The 22714-nt window shown below is 41.8% G+C and overlaps 1 protein-coding gene across 4 annotated transcripts in view; it reads right to left on the bottom strand.

Moving 5' to 3' along the window:
- The window catches only part of Ntm (neurotrimin), a 980157-nt gene that overhangs the window by 169569 nt on the left and 787874 nt on the right, over positions 1-22714 (bottom strand). For all 4 annotated transcript variants that reach the window (XM_055601183.1, XM_055601184.1, XM_055601185.1 and 1 more), the window contains exon 3: positions 13115-13347. In XM_055601183.1, coding sequence (XP_055457158.1) covers positions 13115-13347 — 233 coding nt within the window. The remainder of the gene's footprint in view (positions 1-13114; positions 13348-22714) is intronic.

Here is a 22714-nt window from a genome sequence, read left to right as displayed (position 1 = left end):
TCTTAAAAAACAAAAATAAATAAATAAATAATAAAGAAATAAAAACAAAAAGAATGAGGAAGAATGAGAGGAAGAAAAAATGAAATGGATGCTCAAAGCCCTGCAATTAGCTACTAAAGAATGCAGTTATAGGAAATAAAGGCTTTGTGAAGAGAGGTTGAAGGTGAGGGTACAGACCCGTTAGGTTTAAAGAGAATTATTGGTACACCCTGAGTTTAAAATGCTGTTGAGATAAATAATGATGATGAAGCCCAAATGCTGTGTCTCATCCCAGTTAACAAGAGAATACCTTGGGATCTTCAGTTCCATTTCCACCTGCCCAAACCATCCTTCCAAGAAACCATACTTGTGTGAGCTCTTCTCTGCTTGCTATATCATGTGGAATTCCCAGGACAGCCACTTAAATGTCATCAAGTACAGTCTTATACTAAAATTTTAGTGAGTTCATAAATTTGTATACAAGGAGATGACACTTCCCTTGCAGAGAAGGGTGGATTTCAAAGGACAGAATATTTAAAAGGCACTGGTCATTCCTTAGTGCCCTCTAGGTATTGGTTCTTGGAACTTCTGAAGATACCCAAATCCTGAGATATGTGAGTTCCTTGCGTCATAGAATACAGAATTTGCATAAAACTTAAGTACATCCTCCCGCCTACTTTAAATCATCGCTAGCACTATACCTAACATAATACGAACGCTATGTGCATCATTATCATACCTATTGTTTAGAAAGTTATGACAAGAACAAAAGCCTCTATGTGTTCACCACAAATCTGAAATGTTTTCCAAAGACAGAGGCTTCAAACAATAGTAATTTACTGTCTCCTGTGATTTCTTACTTACTTATTGGAGAGTGGCCTGGCTGGACGGTTCCAGCTCAGAGTTCCTCACAGGGACTCAGGCCCATACAAGACTGTTTCTCTCTGAGGGCTGAGCTGGGTCGGAGGCTGGACATTCAAGCGGGTTGGCTCACGACTGCAGATTCAGGCTGGCTCTTGGAAGGAAGCGTGAGTAACTTTACACACTGACTTCTCCCTGTGGCTACCTGCGTGTCGTGTCCTTGCAGCAGGGGCAGATCAGTCTCCTAAACCCCAGTCCTTAGATCACAGTCCCATGAAACATGTCTAGGAAGGGCCAGCACTGTGAACACTATTAGCCACATCAAGTCTCTGTAACATATGCCTCTTTACTTAATCATATTTCAAAAACAAAATCTGTAAGCATGAGCATACAAATAATGGTAAAACACGCTGTGGACTGACTTCGATTCATGGGCCCTAATTTGCTGATCCCCGTCCTACAGCCTGGCTTCTTAGAGTGTGCATTGATCATGCAGCTGAGTTTTATGGAAAAAAAAATCGGTAACAGTAAAAGGTTTATGGGCAGTCAAAAGCAAAAAGTTTAAGAGTTGGAGCTGTTTCCAGCAGTTCCATACTGCAGCATGCATTCTCATTGTAGCCTTGGTTCTGAACATGCTTAGCAATTTGCACTATGCACGCCTTAACACCACAAAACATCTGTGTAACGATTTGAAATAGTGAATGTTGCACGATGCGGTGTTCTGACTGCACACACAACACTGTCTAAAATTACAGAAACTTTAATTCTAGAAAACGTATTTCATGTTTTCCTACCCTCAATGCTCAGCATGTATCAGATTTGTTTATCTTTTGATTGTATTGTGATAGTTTTTTTTATATAAAATTATGTTTGGATACACATACAAGTGTTCAGATTTCAATAAATATTTTAAAAAATAAAAAATGATCAGACAAATTACCAAGTCATTCATAAGATAAAGGAAAACATGATTGTTTTAGATTTTTGATAACAAAATATGAAATGAGGCAACCACAAGAGAAATTATCAAAAAAAAAAAAAGTCAAATATACACAGCAACAATATGAATCAAAATGGTCGTAAAGATATGCAAACTGGAGATAGATTACAATCCTGAGCCTGCCTGAGGAATCCACCAAAACAGGGGTCCTCCAGAATTTTAGGTTTCCTTGTTTTTATCTGTGGGGGTGGAGGCAGAGGGGTATTTTAAGTTTTGAAGTATGTTGCCATTATGTAGATCAGGCTACACTAAAAGTCATTGCTATTCTCCACCCTCAGTTACTGCTGGGATTATAGGCATATATCACCATGCCTGGCTTGTAAATAAAATTTTATTGAGATATTGCCATACTCATTAAAATTTGCTATTTTAATTGCTTATTCACATGAGTTTCATAAGAAATTATTAAATCAATTATAGTTGGGTTTAGGACCAAATTTCTAATTTCTATCATTTTGTATTATTTATTTGTGTGACGTGGTGTTCTTGGAACTGACAATTATAAATTCAAGATACTGCTCAACTCTGGAAAACATTGAGAAGACTTTGCTCTTGCAGGATTAAATACTCAGCCTAGATTAAATTCTTTATGTCAAAGTAAATAAGTCCATCCCTGCCTTTAGTGTACATTCTTGCTCTCTTCTTCAGTAAACAAGGAAATTATAGTAAAGAATTGTTTTAAAATAAGATTCTTTATGATTTATTGTCAGTGAATGATTGATATGTGTACCTATTCCACATACCTAGATATTCTGCGTCACATAAATCTTTCTCCAACAGAAGGAGTCATGAGTGGAAAATGTTTAGGAATTCCTAGCTTACAACAAGCCATCACCCCAAAGAGTGATCTCAGTAAACAGCAACATTCCAATTGACCTGGAGAACTAGAGTATTTTATAATTCCTACTCACAAAAAAACAGGGGCCCATCATAATAGAGGCAGTGTACTAATTTCATGCTGCCACTGTAATTTATACAGATCTAACAGCTTAAAACAAATAGAATTTTTTTCCTTCTGTTCTGGAGGACAGAAATCCAAAATACCTTTCACTGAGCTGAGGGTAAGCATCAGCTCTTCATCTGAAGGCTCAGAAGAGAGTGTGTTCTAGTACAGGTTTCTTGCAGCTTTTGATGACTGATGACATTCCCTGGCTCCTAGTATCATCACTCCCATCTTCGTGAACAATGAGGTCAAATCTCTGTTCCCATATTCTCATCATTTTCTCTGTGTTGGTTTGTCATGATACCACTGCCTCCTGCCTAAGTAGTGTGTGTGTGTGTGTGTGTGTGTGTGTGATTATGTTTAGGACCCATGCTAATCTCCCTAACTTAAACTCTTAACTTAATCACATCTGCAAAGATGCAACCATTCGAGGAATATTCATGGCTCTTGGGACCAGAAACCGTTCTTTGCTTTGCCATTCTTCAGTCTACTACAACAAAACTGAACAGTGAGCAGTGAATCATGTTGTTTAATTATTTTTTAAAAAGAAATTTTATAACTCCATTTATTACTCAACAAATAGTCCCTGAACTCCCATTAAGCTGGAGGCACTGGGAATACAACCAAAAGTAGACAAGCCTCCTGCCCTCAGGAAAGTAGACACAACACACTTATCACACAACTTGTGGTAAGACCATGACGAATGGCCTGGCTTGAGCTCTTGGGTGATGTGGGAGCAGTAGGCAGCTCTGGGAAAGTTCCCTCAGTAGAAATGCATGTTTAAAAGCTAAAATAGCAACTAAGAAGAGAATTCAGGTACAGGGGAGAAAACTTACAACGTTGGTGGCCAGAAAAAAAAAAAAAAACTAGTATAAACTCAAAAAAAAAAAAATAGTGAGGCAGGGATAGAAAATTAGCCAAGAAGTGGAGTTCCCAGAAACCAGACTCCTAGCTCTTCTGGACTTAGAGGTCCTTGAAGCATCATCTTGTTTAAAAAGATTACTCTGAGTAAATGACTATGAATTTTGTTCTAGAAAAGAAATACTAGATCACACATTTCAAAAGATTTCTATTTGTTTGGATATCTAGGAGAGCAGAAATCTTGCTCCTAATCTTGGGGCCACAATAGTCTTCCAATTTTAGATTCCCATGGATGATCCTGTCTGGGCAGCTATTCTCTTGTCCTATGTGCATTGTCCCCATCCCAGCCCCATTCTACATCCTGGTCACAACCCACTGCCACTCATCTATGCAGGTGTTTTAACCCTTGTGTAAGTATTTGACATACAAGTAAAAGCAGGAAATAAAAATTCCTGATCTTCCTTTCTTGCAGTGGGGAGAAAGAAAGGGCCTGGCTAGCCTATACCCTCAAAGAGAAGTTGGCACAAGCATCCCCTCTTTGAAGCCCAGGTTTTAGGAAAACCTGCTCAAACTGGTGAGAAGCAAAGACTCTGTGGTGACATAGCTGAGGGACAGCACTAGAGGAGAGGGCAGAATGGTGATACCAGGGTATAATCAGGGTTCGTTCTTAGGAACAGGCAGCTGCATATGCAGGAGAGCTGCGTAAGTTCCTATTACAAAGGACTGGATGCGTCTAAAGGACATAGGCTAGGACAGGCAAGCCTGGATGCCTGGTAAATGATTACAAACTGCATGGCGTTGGCATACAATCAAGCTCCACTTCCTTGCATCTAATAGGCACCATTCTACAAATCAGATTATAGGATGTATCAAAACATTTCTATAAAGTATCTAATTGAGAACAATTTAAATAAGTAGGTCATTTTCCAGGTAATTATTATCAAAATTCAGACTGGAACCCAAAACTCTTAAATCCTAAAATCTACTTCTTTCTACTAAGCTATTAAATCCACAGTGGAGCCAACGCCGGGTTCATTGTGCAGACTCCCAATTAATCACAGTGGAAAGCTCTACTCGCCAAGTGAAAATCCTCTAGTTTGAATTCTTAATCCCCCACCAGCTGAGTTTACCACAAAGACATGAATATATAATTGAGACATAAAGAAAACATGCCACCAAATTAAATTGTCCTAATTTTAAATCAATAAATTCCTTTTCAAATAACATGAAATGAAGATCAAAAGAAAAACATGGGGCCCCAGCAAACTCTAGCAGTACTGTATTCTGTGTTGAACTCCAGCAGAGGGCAGCTAGACTCCCCACCAATGTTAGATGCCGCTGGCCACAGCTGATGTCATCCGGTATAGTCCAAGTACAGACTTCTAGTAGTCTAAATTGGTCTGGTGACATGTGGAATGTAAGCCTTCTCCTCAACTGCCCATGATCTCTTAGACAAAGGAAAAAGGTGACTTCCAATGGCCCCTTGCTGTGGCTGTCATTTATCCTTGGCTGCAACCTCATGCTCTCAGGTACACTATCACAGTGACACGCAGAGCCCAGCGTTATGCCCTGCTCCCCTGGTACATAAAGAACTACTGCTTGACTATATGGTGGCATGCTAATCACTGTTGTGACTGCAGGTGTAAGCAAAGAGTGCTTCTTGCAACAGACTTGGTGGTAGACCGGTCTTGGCAATCTGTCTCCTTTGTGTCTTAGCCAATACACAAGGGACACAGAACCAGCAGGGATTGGATGCTTTCTTTTCTTCCAAGACTTCTCCCTTCCTCTCGAGGTTTATTAACCAAGGTGCTTGTCATGTTCTATTCCACTGATAGCCTTGTGGATATTGTCCAATGTCAAAACCATTAAATGTACATTGCCTCGAGGAATAGAAGTGGCACTCTTGCCTGTATATCAGGAAAAACCAAGTCTAGGGGGAAAAACTACACCTCTCCATTCATCCAAAACTGAGGTAGAGCTAACTTTCTGGCCATGCTCTGTGACACTTAAGTGCCACCCGTCTTTCTTTCATGAATCATATGTCATCATATTCTCACCCTTGTGATTCCTGCCTGGGACATCTCTACCCCAGAGCACATAACAAGTCTCACTCACAACTGAAGCACATCCTTTGATGCTAATTATCGGAGAACTGCATTTACTCCCTTTCAGTGGTTCATCAGATCTATATGCACACAAACATCCCAATCTCTGCTTTAACAAGTTAGTGGTTTGTTGGTAACGTGGTCCCTTCTCCTGTAATGTCAGGAACTCTATGTGACGTTTGTTTTCCCTGTAAACGTCAAAAGGCTGTGGAAAGGGGCTGAGCAGGATTACCCAATAATCTTCAATTCAACAACAGATAGGCGGAGAGCCTCCTACAAAAATGTGTGCCAAAGCCTGAAGAAGCTAAGGATTTTTAGTTTTCTCAGGGAGAGAATAAGGGCTGAATGTAGCAAGGCAGAGTACATCGTAGTCTTTCTGAGGAGGCAAGAGCCTTTATGGCTCGGTCAGGGCACTGAGGTCAATACTGCTGCCTTTGATATCACTCTATATACATCACTGTATACAAAGCCAGCAGCCTCCAACCACAGAAGCCTTTAGGGATATGGCAGTGAGAACATAGTCTAGAATTAGATATGTACTGTTGCTTTCATAAAGCCTCCTAAAGGCCTCATACAATTTTTAATTAAGATTATCTGAAAAGCATAAGCAGGAAGGGGCTTTAAAAAGAAAGGATCTCTGCTTCACAACCAGTTTGAGTAGATCGATACCTCTGATGTGGGAATGGGAGGCCACAGAATGTGTATTTTGACAATGCTGGTATTGAGGATCCGATATTCACTCTTCCTCCCAAATAAAAGATGACAACCTTTCCACTTGGAAGCTGCAGAACGAATAAAAATACAGGAGAAACATTGCCAATTTCTGCATCCCATGGTGAAGCTGAGCTAAGCTTGGAGGCGGTTTAGGTTCCCCAGGGAAAGCCACCTCAGGGAAATGATGTTCCTTGCTGCTTGTGGAATTTCCCCAGGGAGCCCTTACTGCTCACCTGGAGAGATGATGCTGACTCCTGGAAGTTCTAGGAAGTACTCAGGGTCACCTGATTCCATGTTCCCTTAGAGCCATGTGTGGAGGAAAGGATTTTTCAGAAGAGTCCTGTTGTCTACTGTTGCTACCAGAGAGATGATGCCAGGTTTTCAAAACTGAATAGAAAAAAATAAGAGATGCCCCACCCTCTGCTGCCATAGCCACATAAAGGTGGCACAGAAATGATGTGAATGGAGCCAGCGTGACTTTTATTGCTTTAGTCACTTTAGGTCACCCAGCTTGGCTTGTGGAAGACATATGTAATGGTGAGATGTGAGCATTGGCCTATCCCTTCTGGCAAATGGTGCCTCTTCAATGTCTATAAGGGCTTCCAGAAGTTTAAACCCTCAGCAGGTGGAGTAAGATGCTTCATTGGCATACTGCCTACACTTTGCTGGTTAATTGTAAAGGAAATGCCTTGCTTCCTCACCATTTTCCACAGTGCTTTGAGGAAGACTGCAATTTCATAGGAGAATTTAATTTCCATAGATTTTCAAAGTTCCTCCAAACTGAAATTCAGAACCTTATGATCAGACAAAATGTACATTCTTGTATGTTTCTTGAAGGAAGCAGAAGAGGAGGGTATCCCAACATTTTCCACTCTCTGTCACTTGGTGCTACTGAAACCTAGACAAGAATGTACTGTCTTTCTGTGTGAGGTGACTCCTGTCTGTTGGGAACTGGATGATACTGTTGACTCCACATGGACTCAGCTAGATGTAGGCAGAATGGAAACTGATCTTAAGGTCTTCCCAGCGCTCCAGGAGTCTGGTAGTGCAAGGAGGAGATGGCACCTCCTGGTGTGTGTGGAGAGACAGAAATCTTTGCTTTCAAAGTACAGATCAGATCGCATCATTCTCTTTGATATTCTGCACTTCAAATTTCCTTTTGTTGAGGCTCACTGTCTTTGGTGATAGGTATCTAGAAATTCAAAGGTACTGTTCCTGTTCTCTTAATCACAGTAATGAGTTCAGCTTGACAAGGTCAATTAATTATTCACAATTAGAAAGCAAAAGAAATATAAATAAATACAATGGGGCTCAGAAGAAGAGAGGATTAGGAACCTGAAGGCAACAAAAGGTAAATGAAGGGTTGGCATAGTCACAGCTGAATAGTTTATGTCACCGGCTGGCTTCAGGTCCCCCAGCCCAGTCCCCCACCCCCAATGGAATCCCATAAACACAGGAGCTGGGCCCTAAGTCCTAGCTTCACTCTCTCTGTTTTGTACTGTACAGTAGACATCAACAGTTCCCTCCTACACTGGAGCTTCAGAGCTGCTTGACTCCAAAGGCAGGTAATTAACTATGAGACAATAGCAGGGATTTTCAGATTAACTCTGCCTAGAGAGAAAGAGGAAAACTCATTTGCACCAAACAAAAGGGAGGGGGGTGATTAGATGCACTAATGACAATAGCAGACCTAGATAGGGCCTGGGAAACTGATAAAGAGGCCAAAAGCTTTTCTCTTATTATAGAGGAATATCTTTGTTTTTATACGGTGTGCCTTCTACTGTTTTCTATCATGCAAATGTTTTTCTAGGAGAGATGAAAGTCCCAAAGGTACTTGGTCAAGGCTGAGAAGTCCCTCTCCATGTTTGAGTGAGGAAAGCGCTTTAGTGTTCTACAGTCACTGCAATAGGTCTTTGTAGTGTAAACACTCAGAAGATTTGGAGACAAAGGGATCAGATGTCTTCTCTAGCTGCCTGCAACTTGGCAAACAATTCAGTGGCAGCAAGTGTTTTTATTCTCTCTGTTTCCCAAGGTCTCACTTTTTCCATGGGACCAGCAGAGGCAGTGGGATAGCCATCTTGGATGCACATGAAGATTGTTTGGCAGCAAAATCAACAGCTGAAATATGCAGCTAGATTCCAGAAGCAGACACTTAATAATTACATCCATAAAGATGAAATCTAAAGGTCAAAAGGATACACATTTTTCTAAGACTTACTTTATTTTTAATTATGTGTATTTTGGTGTGTGCATATGTGATTGTATGTGCCTGTGAAGGAGGATGCCTGCAGAAGCCAGAAGAGGGTATTGGATCCTCTGGTGTTACAGGTGGTTGTGAGCTGCCTAATATGGATGCTTAGAACCAAACATGGGTCTTCTACACGATCATTGCCTCCCAATGCTGAGCTCCTCTCCCCAGTCCAAAAGATTATATTCTGGCTGCCCAGCTAGATATACCAATCCTTGAGAGCTACTTCTCACTCTCTACATTCCAAATGCCATGTTTCTTGCATTTACCTTTGGACTTCAGACTTTCTTCTCTGTCCTAGCTAAGAAAAGAACTCTGGTCTTTCATCCAGCAACTTTTTTTTTTTTTTTTAAAGATTGCTATCTTTTCTTATTTTCACCTTCTCTACAAAATCTATTTTCTTTTCCATACCACACTCAGCCTTTCATGGTAGGGAAACTTACCCTCACCACACCAGTAATCACTGGTAGCACTGTCCAGCAGTGTTTTCTGTGATGGAAGCTCAGGCCCATGCTCAGTGTCTGCAATATCTACTGTGGTAGAAAACATGGTTCATATGACTGAGGAAGTGTCTCTTCTTATTTCTATCATTTTAAATTGAGACTATAGTATGTAGTTAGCTGTCTCTGCTCAGTCCACCCCTTCCTGATACATTCTCTTTTATTTACCTTTAGTATAATTCCAAAGCTTGCCTCTTCCTCAGAGATGACCTTTTCCAACCTTGCCAAAGAGACTTGGCCTATGTAATTGTTTGGGCTCTACCTCCAGCCCGGACTCTTCTCTTTCATTAGCTGCTTCTTCCAACTTCTTGACTCTATACATATTATAAGCACCTTTCTTCTCTTTGTCAGGCTGTCCATCTCCGGCCTAAAGAATGAGTTCAGTGTCTTCAGTTCTTTCTTAGATTCCCACTGATGATCTAATGGCCTTGCCTTGCATCATTCCTCTCAATGGGACTCAAAATAGCCCTTCTTGATAGCTGCTCCTCCAAGTCCTCTTCTGCCTCTTTTCTACACTGACTAAGGGCTAAGGACTCCAACCTAGCCCAAACTGAACCCAGCCCACATTTGAGGTACCTGACCCAGTCCTATTCTAGAAATAATGCTTTCCTATCAGCATGAGGAGGTGAAAGAGTTCAGGAGAATTTATGAAATCACAAAGCCATCTATAAAACAAAATGCAAAGTTATGGATGAGAGATTCAGGCAACAGTATCTGTACTCACACAAATTCTTTCAGGGTGACTTGGAAAAGAAACACACCACTCTCTCTCTCCACACAAAAGTGACCTGGGTCTTCAAGGGCAGCTTTGTATCCATCCTCATGTACTAAGTTCCAAGCTAGGGTACACATTGCTAGAGATGATTCTCACAGACTAACTTTCACAGGAAAGGATGAATGAGTTCATGTCTGCTTCTTGGGCAGATGTAGTTATGGTGTCATGACTATCTTTAAGAGACAGTCATTTTGAATTGAAACTGTAAAGAAAGATTTAGCATAAAGAGGTAATGGAATTGGGTGGGATATTTGACAGTCATGATACTACAAATAATTTTGGTCTTTAAACAGATTTCAAGGGTGGCGGCAGTGTCGTTTCTTCCCCGTCTCTCTGTGCATACACACATACACATGATGCTGGCTGCCCAGATATAAATATGCGTGGGCACAATACTAGGTCTGTTCTCTGTTGCTGCTGATGTTTATATTTCTGTTTTTAAATGGTCACAATACTATTTGGGGAACTTGATATGCCTGACTTGCATTCCAACAGTGTTTGGTTGAAAAGCAACTTCAATTCAGACTGCCAGCTTCTGCTAAGGGAATTAGGGTCTCTGTTCAGTATAATAAATGATCCCAAGATAAATATATTTCTTTTTTTAATCCTGCATGGTAGTATATCCTTTTTCCAATACAGAGTCTGGCTCTATTTAGTTTGTCTGATTGCCTTGAGGAACGGGACAGGTTGACTCTGAAAAAACTATGGTCCTCTATTCATTAACCTGTCAATAATACTCAGTCCAGGCATATTGACAGCGGATTAGCTTGGGCTGAGTCTGTGTACAAGACCAATGCCTTTTTTAACCCAGCTTGTTTCCAGATCAATACACCCATCAGCATTCGAAAATTAGCCCAAGATGAGATTCCAATACTAGAGATGGTGTGTCATGGGAAGAGGGCACCTAGCCAAGTCACAGATGTAAACACCTGGCTATGGATTAGACATTTTCCATTAGTTTGGACATGAGTGAAGATAGATGTAGACTGTGTTCCTTCGCTCCCTCCCATTGCCCCCACCTTCTAAGTATTCAGCCCTCTCTCTCAGAGCCCATGTAAGATCTTTGTACTATAATTCCAGGCATTTGTTTCAATAAGCATTTATTAAATGCCCAATGTGCATAAGCCAGTCTATTTAGGGCAGGTATTTATGAGTGTCCTAGTAGACATACAGAAAAATAATTGACAAAAACCTGGTTTCTTGTTTTCTAAGCATTGTTAGAATTTTTTCAGTCTGTCCTCTTTCTCATTCCATGATGGTGTCACTTCCTGCAGCAAACCTGTGCTCAAGGCTCCTAGCCTTTCTCAGTCGGTCATTGAAAGACATTCTGCCCATGGTAGGATTTCAGAGATACTGCCTAGGAAAGATGGCAGATGGCTTCCCTGGAGTGTTCACCAAACCTCTTTACAGAAAGGGGACTCTTAACTTTTATTTTGTCTATCTAGCTACAAGAAAAATCTATTGTGTGTTCAAAATGTATACACACAAACAAAAAATCACATAACAATACCTAGTCTGCTATTTATAATACTCTCATATACTGGCTATGCAATTCTATTTTAAAACGCTATTTGCACAAAGCTGTTTGAAAAAAAAAACATATTTATAGAACCAGTAAAAGAAAAAAAATCATAATTTCCTTTGAGGGGAAAACAATGAGCTCAAGTTATAAAACCCTGGTATGACTGTACTCTACCACAGCCTGATGGCTACCATTACCTCTAAGTAAGCAGCACCCAACAGTACCCTCATTCTAAGGCATTCTTGTCTCATGGCTGCTCACCCTATTCTGCTTCTCTCAGCTCTAATACTTGATCCTAGCCTGCTCCTTTTCATCTTCTCACTAAGGCTATCCCTCACTCTTCCAATTTGTCCTTCTCAATCCCTCCTTATTTTTGTTTTTCACGTCACTCCAGCTTCTCACCCTACTCCAGAGCATCCGGCCAGGAAGATAGGCTGCAAGAGTGACTCCATTGTCCTGCCTGACACTTGCCCTCTGGTTGGATGAAGAGAGCCAGGGATCAGGCCAAGTGGGGTGGGAGACACAAAAAATTCCAACTTAAGATTTCACTTCTCAGGATCTTTAGTTCTCTTTTAACAAAACAAGCTTTTAATGTACTGTAAAAAAAATGATCAAATGTTTAAAAATAGTCATTGTGTTTGTAAAACATTGAAGGGAACATTTAATAGCACAGTGATGAACAGGTAAAATAGTCCTCTTTGGGCCAGGTCTTCTTCTAAGCACTTTAGTCTGTCAATGTGTAAAATGTAATCCTCACCTGACTCCTCCCTCACATTCACCCTACTTTACAAGAAAAGGCCCCCAGGGTGCAGGAATATTTGATTTAGGCCTCTCCATCAGAAAGCAGACGATGTGGCTCAAAGCTGTTGCTCAGTAACTAGAAATCTATCTACTTGTTAAGTGTTGTCTGATGCCCCAGGACTGGTTCTGATTTTTAGAACAGGTGAACACCAGACCCATGATATAAGAAGCAGAGAAAGAAGAACCTAGAGAAATACCTCAAAACCCACCCAAACAACAGAAAAACCCCAAGCAAACCATAAGCCTACAGAGTGCAAACAAGAAGAGAACAAAGGAACAGCTAAGCAGAGACTCTGAATCCGCTCTTCTCGCAGAGGCATTGGGGGAGCAAATCCTGGGATGGATGATGAAAGAAGCCAACACACTATACTGGAATGGGTATGTGGGAGGGAGGTGGTTAAGATCCTGGGTAGTGCTTCTTGGCTTTGCTGTCTTTGAAGGCTGGTCTAGGGCATGGCATATGCACAGCAACAGAAGAACATTAAAATTCTGGTCTTAAAATAAAACAAATTTGTAGTTGGATGCAACATTTAAAAAAAATGCTAAGGGGAGAAAAAGCCAAGGAAAGCAATAATTAGACGATAATTTTGTACAAAAAATATTATCGGAATAGAAGAAAAACTAGTTCAACTCGATGAGTACATTGTTGAAAAGTTTAGTGTCTAGCTGCAAAATGACCATCAAAGAGGTGCCCTTGCTGGGGAGAACAGCCAATCTATCTTGGATTAGAATTGTGGGGAAAAAAATCAGTGAACATTGTCATTCTCAGCCACCCACTCAGGCCTCCCAGCCAAGCCCCACCCACCTTGTACAATGAGGTGGACTCTGGAGGTCTTAGGGTGGTTGTCTGTCTGCACCGAGCAGGTATAAGGACCCTCGTCATACACATCCACATTCTGGATCTCAATGCTGTACTGGGTCTGGGTGTTGCTCAGGAGGACCACTCGTGGATCTAGGCACCACTTGTCATTTCCAGCATAAAGGATGGTACTGCGGTTTAGCCAGGCCACCCTGGTGACTCGGTTGTCAATTGTGCACCTGTAAGATAAAACCAGACAGATAAGGGAAAGGACAAAGAAAAAAAAAGAAAAAAAAAAAGCAGAAGCTGTTAGAGCCAGGCTACCGTGCCTCATTGTGCCTTATTCCCCCTCACTCCAAGTGGACACACATGCCTTTCCTGTGGTTGCTTGGCCATGAGCAGAGTGGTCCAGAATACCTCAGTAGGAAATTTGTAGGATTATGGCTTTAGAACATTCTCTGTCTGAGCTTTCTAGATCCTGGGAAGTTTAGTGCCTTTAAAACCACAGGAAGAAATGCTCGTTTCAAATAACCTCTAAGAGCAAACCCAAGGCATCTTGCATCCTCAGAAGAGCTAGGACCCTTATATCCTAGCTAGGCTCTAGGATCCCCATGATGTGAACAATGAAAATCTCCATCATCACTGTCTGGATATTTGGGGTGTGCTAAGCTGTTCAATACTTGCAACAGCCCTGTGGGGTGTATTTTATTGGAAAAAGAATTCAGGCACAAGGATGCTAAATGCTTTTCCAATTCACAGTTAATATGTGCTGGCTCAGAAACTGGGCTTTAACTACAAACCATCCTTCCACTCATATCAGTTCAGCAAATTCCAACAGAAGGCTTCTGAAGTCAAATCTAAATATGGACCACCACTATTGCTACTTATCTTCATTATACCCAGGGCAGAAATGTTCAATTATTGCTAGACTAAAGACATTTTCTAAAATCTCAAAATTGTTTGCACATATAAAAATAGTCTCTTTCTTTTTATTTTTTGCATCTGGAGTCCTCAAATTGTGGAAGCTTCCTTTTCTTTTCTGTACTTTGAATCCTCTTGCCAAGCCTTCATCATATCTTTCTGTCTGTATTCATTTCCCTTTCTTGTTACACCAAGTATGTCCTATGGCCTAGGGCTAAATTCACAAACACAGTGTCCTGCTCCTCACTGTAATGCTGAGAAGGGCTGTATTACATGGTCTATTTAATGATGTCTCAAACTTCTGCACTCTTTCACAGTGTATAAGGCACTTTCACATTCACACCGTTTCATTTGGTTTACGCAACAAAACTTTGAGAAAGATACTCATGTCTGTTTTTTGTTTCAAAGACCCAAACCTCAGAGTTCCAACTTGCCTGGGTTTTAAGCAAGGAAAGAGAAAGTGTGAGATGCAGACTCCCCATTAAGGTCTCATTCCTAAGTACAGAATGTGCAAGGGTGAACTTTTCAATGGGATACTATTATGGTTTACTTTGATTGCCAACTTCATTAGCTTCAGAAATTCTTGGAGACTAGTAAAGAATATATGTGGGTTTATCATTGTGAGGATTAGGGAAAGAGAGAATAATTCTCAAGGAATTTGGGGTTCACCACTACATAGGGTGCCACAGATGTCCTCTTTCTTCTGATTCTTGCTGCCATTATGTGAACTGCTCTGCTCCAGGCTCCCATTTCACCAAATATGATGGACTCACTCCTGTGATACCACCAGTCGAAATAAACCCTCCCTTCTATAAGTTGTTTCAATCAAGTATTTTGTCACAGTGACAGAAACCAACCCAAAGTGTTTTTGCTTCTGTTGAAGTCTTAAAATTGTCTGTTACCATAAAACAACAACAAAACAAAACACAGGAACTACTAGCGAGCCCTGAGCCCATTACACTTTCTGCTTTTCATTGGACACTCTCCTTATTTTACTTGTGTAAATGTTACACCACCACAAGAGGCCACTCAGGCACAGGTGGAAATCTTGCTGAACTATCTGTCCAACCAGAAACCTGCTTCAGGGTCCAGCAGGTTTGTAGTGCTTAGGGGATTTTCTGGAAATGCTGCAGAAATGAAGAGTATGATGCTGACATGCAAACAATGGAAAACACAAGTATGGAGATGCTAGGGTACTAGTTCAAAAGTGGGCATGTGCTACTTATATCAGCATAACAAGTAAGGTCTGTAAGCTCCACCATTCCTTATGCTACTAACTCAACCTTTAAGAACCCAGAAATACCAAGTTACAAAAAGAGCTCAGTTGAAACAAATACAGACTAGAGTTTGGAAGTTGCTGACACAGAACAGTGAAGCCAGGACAACCTATCTAATTTATGGAGCCAGAGGCCAAATAAAAAGACAGAGACTTCTGTCCATGAAAAGTCCCAGATGGAGAGAGTGGAACAGCAAACCAAATGTAGGCTTGCAATTCAATAGTCATGAAGCCAGCTCTACTGCTCCCCAAACTTCACTTGTAAACTGTGAGGGGAAGTTGCCAAAAAAAAAAAAAGGTTGTGATCTGGTACAGCTGAGTCAGGGCTGAAGACTCTCTATCTCTCTCTGAGTGTGTGTGGGTGTGTGGGTGTGTCTGTGTGTTTGTGACTGCCTCTCTCTGTTTGTCTCTCTCTTTCTCATCTCTCTATGTAACCTAGGCTACTAATCTCAAACTCTTTGTCATTCTGCCTCAGCCTCCAGAGTGCTAGGATTACAGGGTTTGTGTCACCATGCCTGATTTGAGGTTCTGGTTTCTGGCTGGGCTCCTATATGAAAGGTGTTCGACTAACCCCCTGGGCTATTCCTTAAGGAGTATTTATCTGGAGGTGAATTGTGTATACACTGGCATGTGGGAAACAGTGATAACTCACTGCTAACATGTGACCAGCAAGCAAGCAGCTTCTATCTCACAAACAGCATCATTGTCACCCGGGAGCTTGTTAGAAGTGCAAAGTCCAAAGCCCAACATCAGAGGCAGTGAATCAGAAATTACATTTTAACAAGATCTCCAAGTAAGTTGACTGCACATGATGCCTGACTTGGGCTAGACTGTATTCCAAGCCTCCTTTTCGGTGTTAAGAATAAAATCCAGAACACACGGAGAGTGTCCAAGACAAAGTGAGAGATCCTTAACAAAAGAAACACCTGACAGAGTTCCCTTTTTTGCAAATCTTACAGAACAGTGTTCTTCATCTTGGGCAGTGCAGGCTAAAAGCTTCCTCTGAAACCATACTTATTTGAAACCTCTGAAGGACACCCTACTCACTCCACAACTCCCTTTACTAGAAACAACTTTTATAGTGATAACTTTAGACACTGTTCTAAACTTTTCTTGGATTCATGCAGGTTACAGGAAAGTCACACCCATAGCGAATGCTTTTGGAACATATATTGTTACTTGCTAAGTATTGTTCTAGTCCATTCCATGATCTATTAGCATCTCAAAAACTTGGCCTCCTTCATGTGTTGTTGCTAACTGACAGATCAATTTAGCTGAGCCTACAAAACATCTATCCAAGAAAATCACAGTGATATTACCATTTTTTTTCACTTTTGATGTTCTTTGATGTCCATATAAGACCTCAGACACACACACAGAAGTCACCGGCTTTCAGATTTAGTTAGCACCTGAATAATCTGGCTGTTGACATACAACAGAGATAGCTCAGTGGTTCTGGGCTGGGGAAGGAGATACTACAATTTGCTGTAAACTCAAGGGGTGCCAACCATGGAGGGTTATGGCTTGGAGACCACATGGTAAGAATCAAGAAGGAGAGGAGGACCTCTCCCAATCAGGGGACATGGGGAGGGGCATGCATGCAGAAAGGAGGGGAGAGGGTAGGACTAGGAAGGGAGGAGGGAGGGGCTTATGGGGGGATATAAAATGAATAAAGTGTAATTAATAAAAGCTAAAGAAAAAAAAAAGAATCACCAATGCAGAGATGTGGTTTCTGGTAAAATGAAAACAACAGAGTGTATGGGTGTTAGGGAAAGACTCTTATCTCCATTACTTTGCAGAAAACTTTCTGGGAAGGCAGAAGTAGGTTCTTAATGACATTTCCTCCCAGTAGCTGAAATTAAACCAGATACCAGTTAAATGTCCATGGGGTAGGAAATGTTGACCAGCAGATCTTGAGCCATGGGCACAGTTGTTGAAGTCAGAGTTGTGAATTCAGGCTTCTCACAGCCTTAAGAGGAATAGCAGTGGGACTTCCTGGGCTGCCATGTGGGGGTCTAATTACTGAAAATGGACTGAATGAGAAGCCTTCTCATCACAACACAATCCTTTACAGGGCCAGCAAGTTTCCTCAGCAAACAAGCTAACACTCTAAATGCAGCCAATTTCTAGCACACTTATGTAGCCCCTGTGATATACTACACTGAAAAGTTGGCATAGTTTCAGCTGCGGTTTTGGGCACATCCAAGGTCATGTTGAGATGTCCAAACTGTCACCGCTGTGTATCAGTCTTGCTGAGTCTCCATGGAATTAACACGGGCGTCTGCAGAGATGGATCACAAAGGTAGCTCGGCAGCCAACTCCTGTCACCTGCTCATACCTGCCCCCATCTATCTGTCTCATTTATCCAGTCTCCATAACAATGCAGAGGAGACATTTCTGCCAGGCTAAAAAAAAAGAAAAAAAAAAAGATGAAATAGATAATTGCTCTTCAGCCAGAGTAAGCGCTTCGTTGGTGGGCAGAGGCAGACATTTAGGGGGAAAGTTTGACCAACAGTCCCCTCTTCACAGACATAGCTCCAAAGAGTTTTACGTAATTATTTCTAAAGCACACCATGAAGTTTCACTGTCCTTGGGGACACATTAAAGATATGATTAACTAGGAGTGAATAAGGTTTGAAACTTATCCTTCCCTGACAACTCCAAGCAGGAGAAGCTGGAGATGAACTCTTGTCAGGAGGCAGGAAAGAGACAGAGGTTAGCAGTACAGAGTAAGGAGAGAGACCTGTAGATGGAAAGGGTGAGGTGGGTGTCTGGCACACCAGGAACAGTCCACTGACGTGAACAAGGCATGGAAAGTGCTCAGACAGGGCAGGCCCACAAAGAGGATGCCCTTGCTGGAAAACGCAATGCTAGGAGAGGGTTCTGTTCTGATTTCGTTGTTGCTGTCATACTGAGCACATCTGCCTATTGACTATATCTGCCTACATGGTTGGAACATCTGGACTGACCAGTTCATGTCCCTTCCCATATTTTATACCAGTTCGAATTTCTGCCATAAGTCCCTTCAGGGAGCAGTGCCCTATTTCCTGGAACACCCCCACTTCTATATAGAAGCTCTCCAATTACATACACACCCTCTCTTCCCCTCCTCTATGCTTTCTTTTTTTTCCCCTCATGATTCACCCTGTGAATACACTTCTTTCTAAAACTCATCTTCTGTCCATGAATTTCAGCCTTTGAATTCTGAAGAGTCTAAAAGCTAATGGCGAGGGGCAGGTTTGGTGGCCAAGATCAGGAAAAAGGCTCAAAGACACACTCATTTCTGTATCATCATGTTTCCCCATATATAGAGATATACCAACCTTCTACCTCAACATCCTGTCTTCTGTCATGATTTGGGTGAGAAACAGCCCCCAAAGACTTGTTTGTTAAAGCCTCAGGTCCCAGCCAGTAGATCTAGTACAAACAGATGACTGAATCACGAGGGCTCTGTTCCTTTTGTTTTTTCAGCTACCACAAGATAAGAAACTTAGTTTTTTGTATCCTTCTACTGTGATGGCCTACCTTAGCACAGTGTAGAAGCAAGCCATCTGCCAACCATGGACTAATGTCTCTGAAACTGTGAGCCAAAATAAGTTTATTCTTCTTAAGTTATTTTCAGGGGAAATTCATCACAATGACACGCTTAACACACTGCCCAATGTGACTCTTATACCAAGAACAGAACAAACTCCCTTGTGTACCAAGGCTTCTGATGGAGCTCTATGACTCACTACTCCACTCTCTGACAGCCTTCCATAGCCAGGTTCAGTGCTTGGCCACCAGTTCCAAACATATTCCAGACTTTGGTGTTTTGATGCATGGCTTTGCATCATTACCACATCAACTCTTCCTTTTGCATAAGGTCCCCATTGACATCCCATAATCTAGCCTTGCCAACATTGCGACAGGGGAAGAAGGCATACGGAGACCTTTGGTTCCAAGTTTTTGTTCTAAGCCAGTGCGCCCCCATCCCCTTAAGTGCATATGTGGTGTTTATATCTGGCAGGTCATTTAGAAAGTATCAGATGTGTGTCCATCATACCAGGAATAGCTCACCGATGAGAATAAGACGTAGAAAGTGCTTGGTAGGGTTGGCCCCTAAAGCCCAAGGAGTCTAGTCTTTGAGAATTCCCTCTGCATATGTACTTCCAGGGTATCATCTACAGTGATGGAAAGCCCCACATGCAGTTGGCTAGTAAAGGATCCAGCCCCCAGAGGATGGGCTCACCCATAAACCTCTAGAGCACAGAGTGAGCTGGAGAGTGCTTCTGAACCTGCAGTCATCTGCAGCTACATGTACCACCCCAGTGAAGGTTTAAAGTACAGCCCCACAACACCCTCAACAAATGGTAATGACTGGTGACTTTATTGCATAATTGGGTTTGTTGTTTGTTTGTTTTGAGACAGGGTTTATCTGTGTAGCCCTGGCTGTCCTGGCATTCACTTTGTAGACCAGGATGGTTTTTATATAATTGTGTGTTTTATAGAAAGGAAGAACACAAAGTGATTAAGCAAGCCCAGAACACATGTCTCAGAAATAAATCTGTGTAAGTATGAGCTCCCATGGCCTCACACTACTTTTGGAACCAGGATAAGAAAAGAGAAAGATAAGAACTTGACAACTGGAAGAAAAAATAGGTTAAAATGGTCTGTTTGGAGCCTCCCGAAGACAGGCAGGGGTGTTGAAATAAAGAGAAGGATTATTGAAGAATGGAGAGAAAAAGCCAAGCCTGGCCTCTCTTGATAGCACCTGCCTGAGGATCTCAGGGCAATAATGGATCCAGACAGTGTGCAATCTGCCAGCTCCTCCTATCAAATGGCCCTTTAACTGCTGTTGAAAGGCGGCACGCTTGAGACCACAGCAAAATAAGTGCTTCTGTCCTTCACAGCACCTGGTCACAACTGTGTCTTATCATACAGAAATGCTTCAGCTGCCTCCAAATGTGGCTCCCCTAGCATTTGGCACGTGGTCTAGCTACCCCAACCTTCACAGAAAGCATTGCAACTTAGGTGGCTCAAGATACCTTCACTCAGACGTAGGGCATTGTGGCTCTCGTGCCACACCTGCTTTGGTGAGGAAGTGTTCACTAGGGAAAACCAGGCTAGAAAGGGGTCAAGATGTCTCTGGGACTATGGAATTTCAGAGGCAGGTGGATACCTTCGTTCTTTACAGTAAAAGACACCTATGTAAGAGACACCTACAGCAGTGAGTGGGCTTGTTTTAAACCTGCTAGATAATGTTTAGAATCTGAACGCACATTCTTATTTACAGAATTGAACTGGATCTTACAGACAAAAACTCCAAAATTATGTTCAGTTCAAACTGGCCTTCCCTCTTCCAACTGGAGCTGGTTAGGCATTAACTAACAAAACAGACATGTGCAATGACATCTCCCCTAGCTGTGAAGATAATGATGAGGCTGGCCATGCCTCATCAGAAGCAGGACATGCTTGTGATGGAGAAGAAAAGGCAATGGAGGAAGGAAACCAAAACCAAATCAGCTGGACACATACCATGCTGTGCCTGTGGCTCTGAACTGCTGGGAAACAGCTGTGGTCAGGGGAAGGGGATGGGAAGTGGAGGAAAATATGGCTGAAGTCTGGCTGCCTCTGAAGTCTACAAGTTAGCTCACTTCACTGATTGCATTTAAGTCATCTGTGGTGAAAATAACTTTTCTCCTCCATGGAGTCAAGAAGAAGGTGAAGAGAATCACACATAGAAAAGAGTTGGCATGAATACCAGAGAGGCTCTAGCAGGACTCCTCTATGTTCTACTACATGGACAGCTTCCTCATGTGAGCTTTATATGTTTCTTACCTCTTGTACATGACTGTAATTTCTTGAAAGGCAATGTCTGGGCCTTTATTTTTCTTATTTATTAAGTCCAAAGAACACACACATCTATCCACTGATTATTTGAATGCTGTCCCCTCCCCCACCTTTTACAAATTTCAAGAAAGGAAGGACACTACCTCCACTAAAGGCCTGGGCTATAAAGATAATTACAGTGCATGTCTCTAATAACCAATACCTGTAAACACAATTGTATATGCGTCCCTCCAAGCCTCCTCATATCAGAGGGAATCAGCTTGAAGAAGGCCGTCTCCTCCCAGTCACTGAGAGGCCTTGGGATAAAGCCAGAAAGCTTTGCTTTGTGGACTTTCACTCCCAGTAAGGTTCTCCACAAACATATCTGCCCACTTCTCCTTTCTGTCACAAGCCAACTCAGTGGAGGTATGCAGACCCTTGCTTTTCTAAAATGAACAGCATAGCATTTTGATCTGTACTGGTGACAAAAACTCAGTATTAACACCAATCCTGAAGGAAGCATGGGGTAGCTGAGTGGGTCATGTGATATTTTAAGTCACAACTCCCACAAGTCAATCTTCATTCATCCACGTGTAAAGAAGAACTCCCCAGTCAGACTAAGATGATTTGGGCAATGTGAGAGTGTATCCACTATGGCAAAGTGTAAGGGTCTTGGCAGGAATAAAGATTAAAGAGCCTCCTGGGCTTCTCTCTTTGGCTCTCAGACTATTGAAAGGATGAATCCCAAGGACATGAAATTTCCCAGGAGTCTCATGTAGGGAGAAGGAAAATGCTAGGCTCCTGTGCAAGCCACAGGGGAACTTATTTTGAAAAAAAAAAAAAAAAAAAAAAAAAAAAAAAAAAAAAAAAAAAAAAAGAAAAGAAAGATTTCATATAGTTCTGACAACTTGTCAGATCTCATTGCAGAAGAGCCTGGAGGTTAGGCAACATTGAGGGGCAAGATTACATCTTGACCATGACTTTATTTATACATACATTAATTTTTTAATTTATTTTATATGCAGGAAAGTTTTGCCTAAATATGTCTGTGAATCACATCAGTTGCTGTTACCCATGGAGGCCGGAAGAGGGCTTAGGATCTCTTTGAACTGGAGTTACACATGGTTTGAAGCTACCCTGTGGATATTGAGAATCAACCGACCATGGTTTTGCTGGAAAATCGGTTAGTACTCTTAACCACTGACTACCTCTCTGGCTCCTTCCTAGTTATTCATACCTCTAGCCCTCTATTTAAACATAAACTTCCTATCAGGACCTTTCAGACGGACTCGGGAGGAGAGTGATCGCTGGGTTTTGTTCCACTTTCCCATGTGGCCACATTGAATCTCTGTGGTCTGCTGTTCAGTGTTGCTTGTCTTTTAAACCATGTTCTTGAAGGATGGGCTGTTAGGACTTCCAAAGCCCACAACCTGTTTATTCTCTGTGTGCCAAAGCCAAACAGCATAGAAGTTTCTTTCTTTTTGTTTATTTAGTGTATTCAATATATCCCAAACAGGGAAAACACCATTCCTAAGGGAAAGAGCTTAAATGCGCTCATATTCATGATGTTCATGGAAACTTGCCTTGAATTCCACCTG

The sequence above is a fragment of the Psammomys obesus genome, unplaced genomic scaffold, assembly GCF_907164565.1.
Source record: "Psammomys obesus unplaced genomic scaffold, mPsaObe1.curated_primary_1811, whole genome shotgun sequence".
NCBI classification, from domain to species: Eukaryota; Metazoa; Chordata; class Mammalia; order Rodentia; family Muridae; genus Psammomys; species Psammomys obesus.
This window is presented reverse-complemented; position numbering and strand designations above follow the sequence as displayed.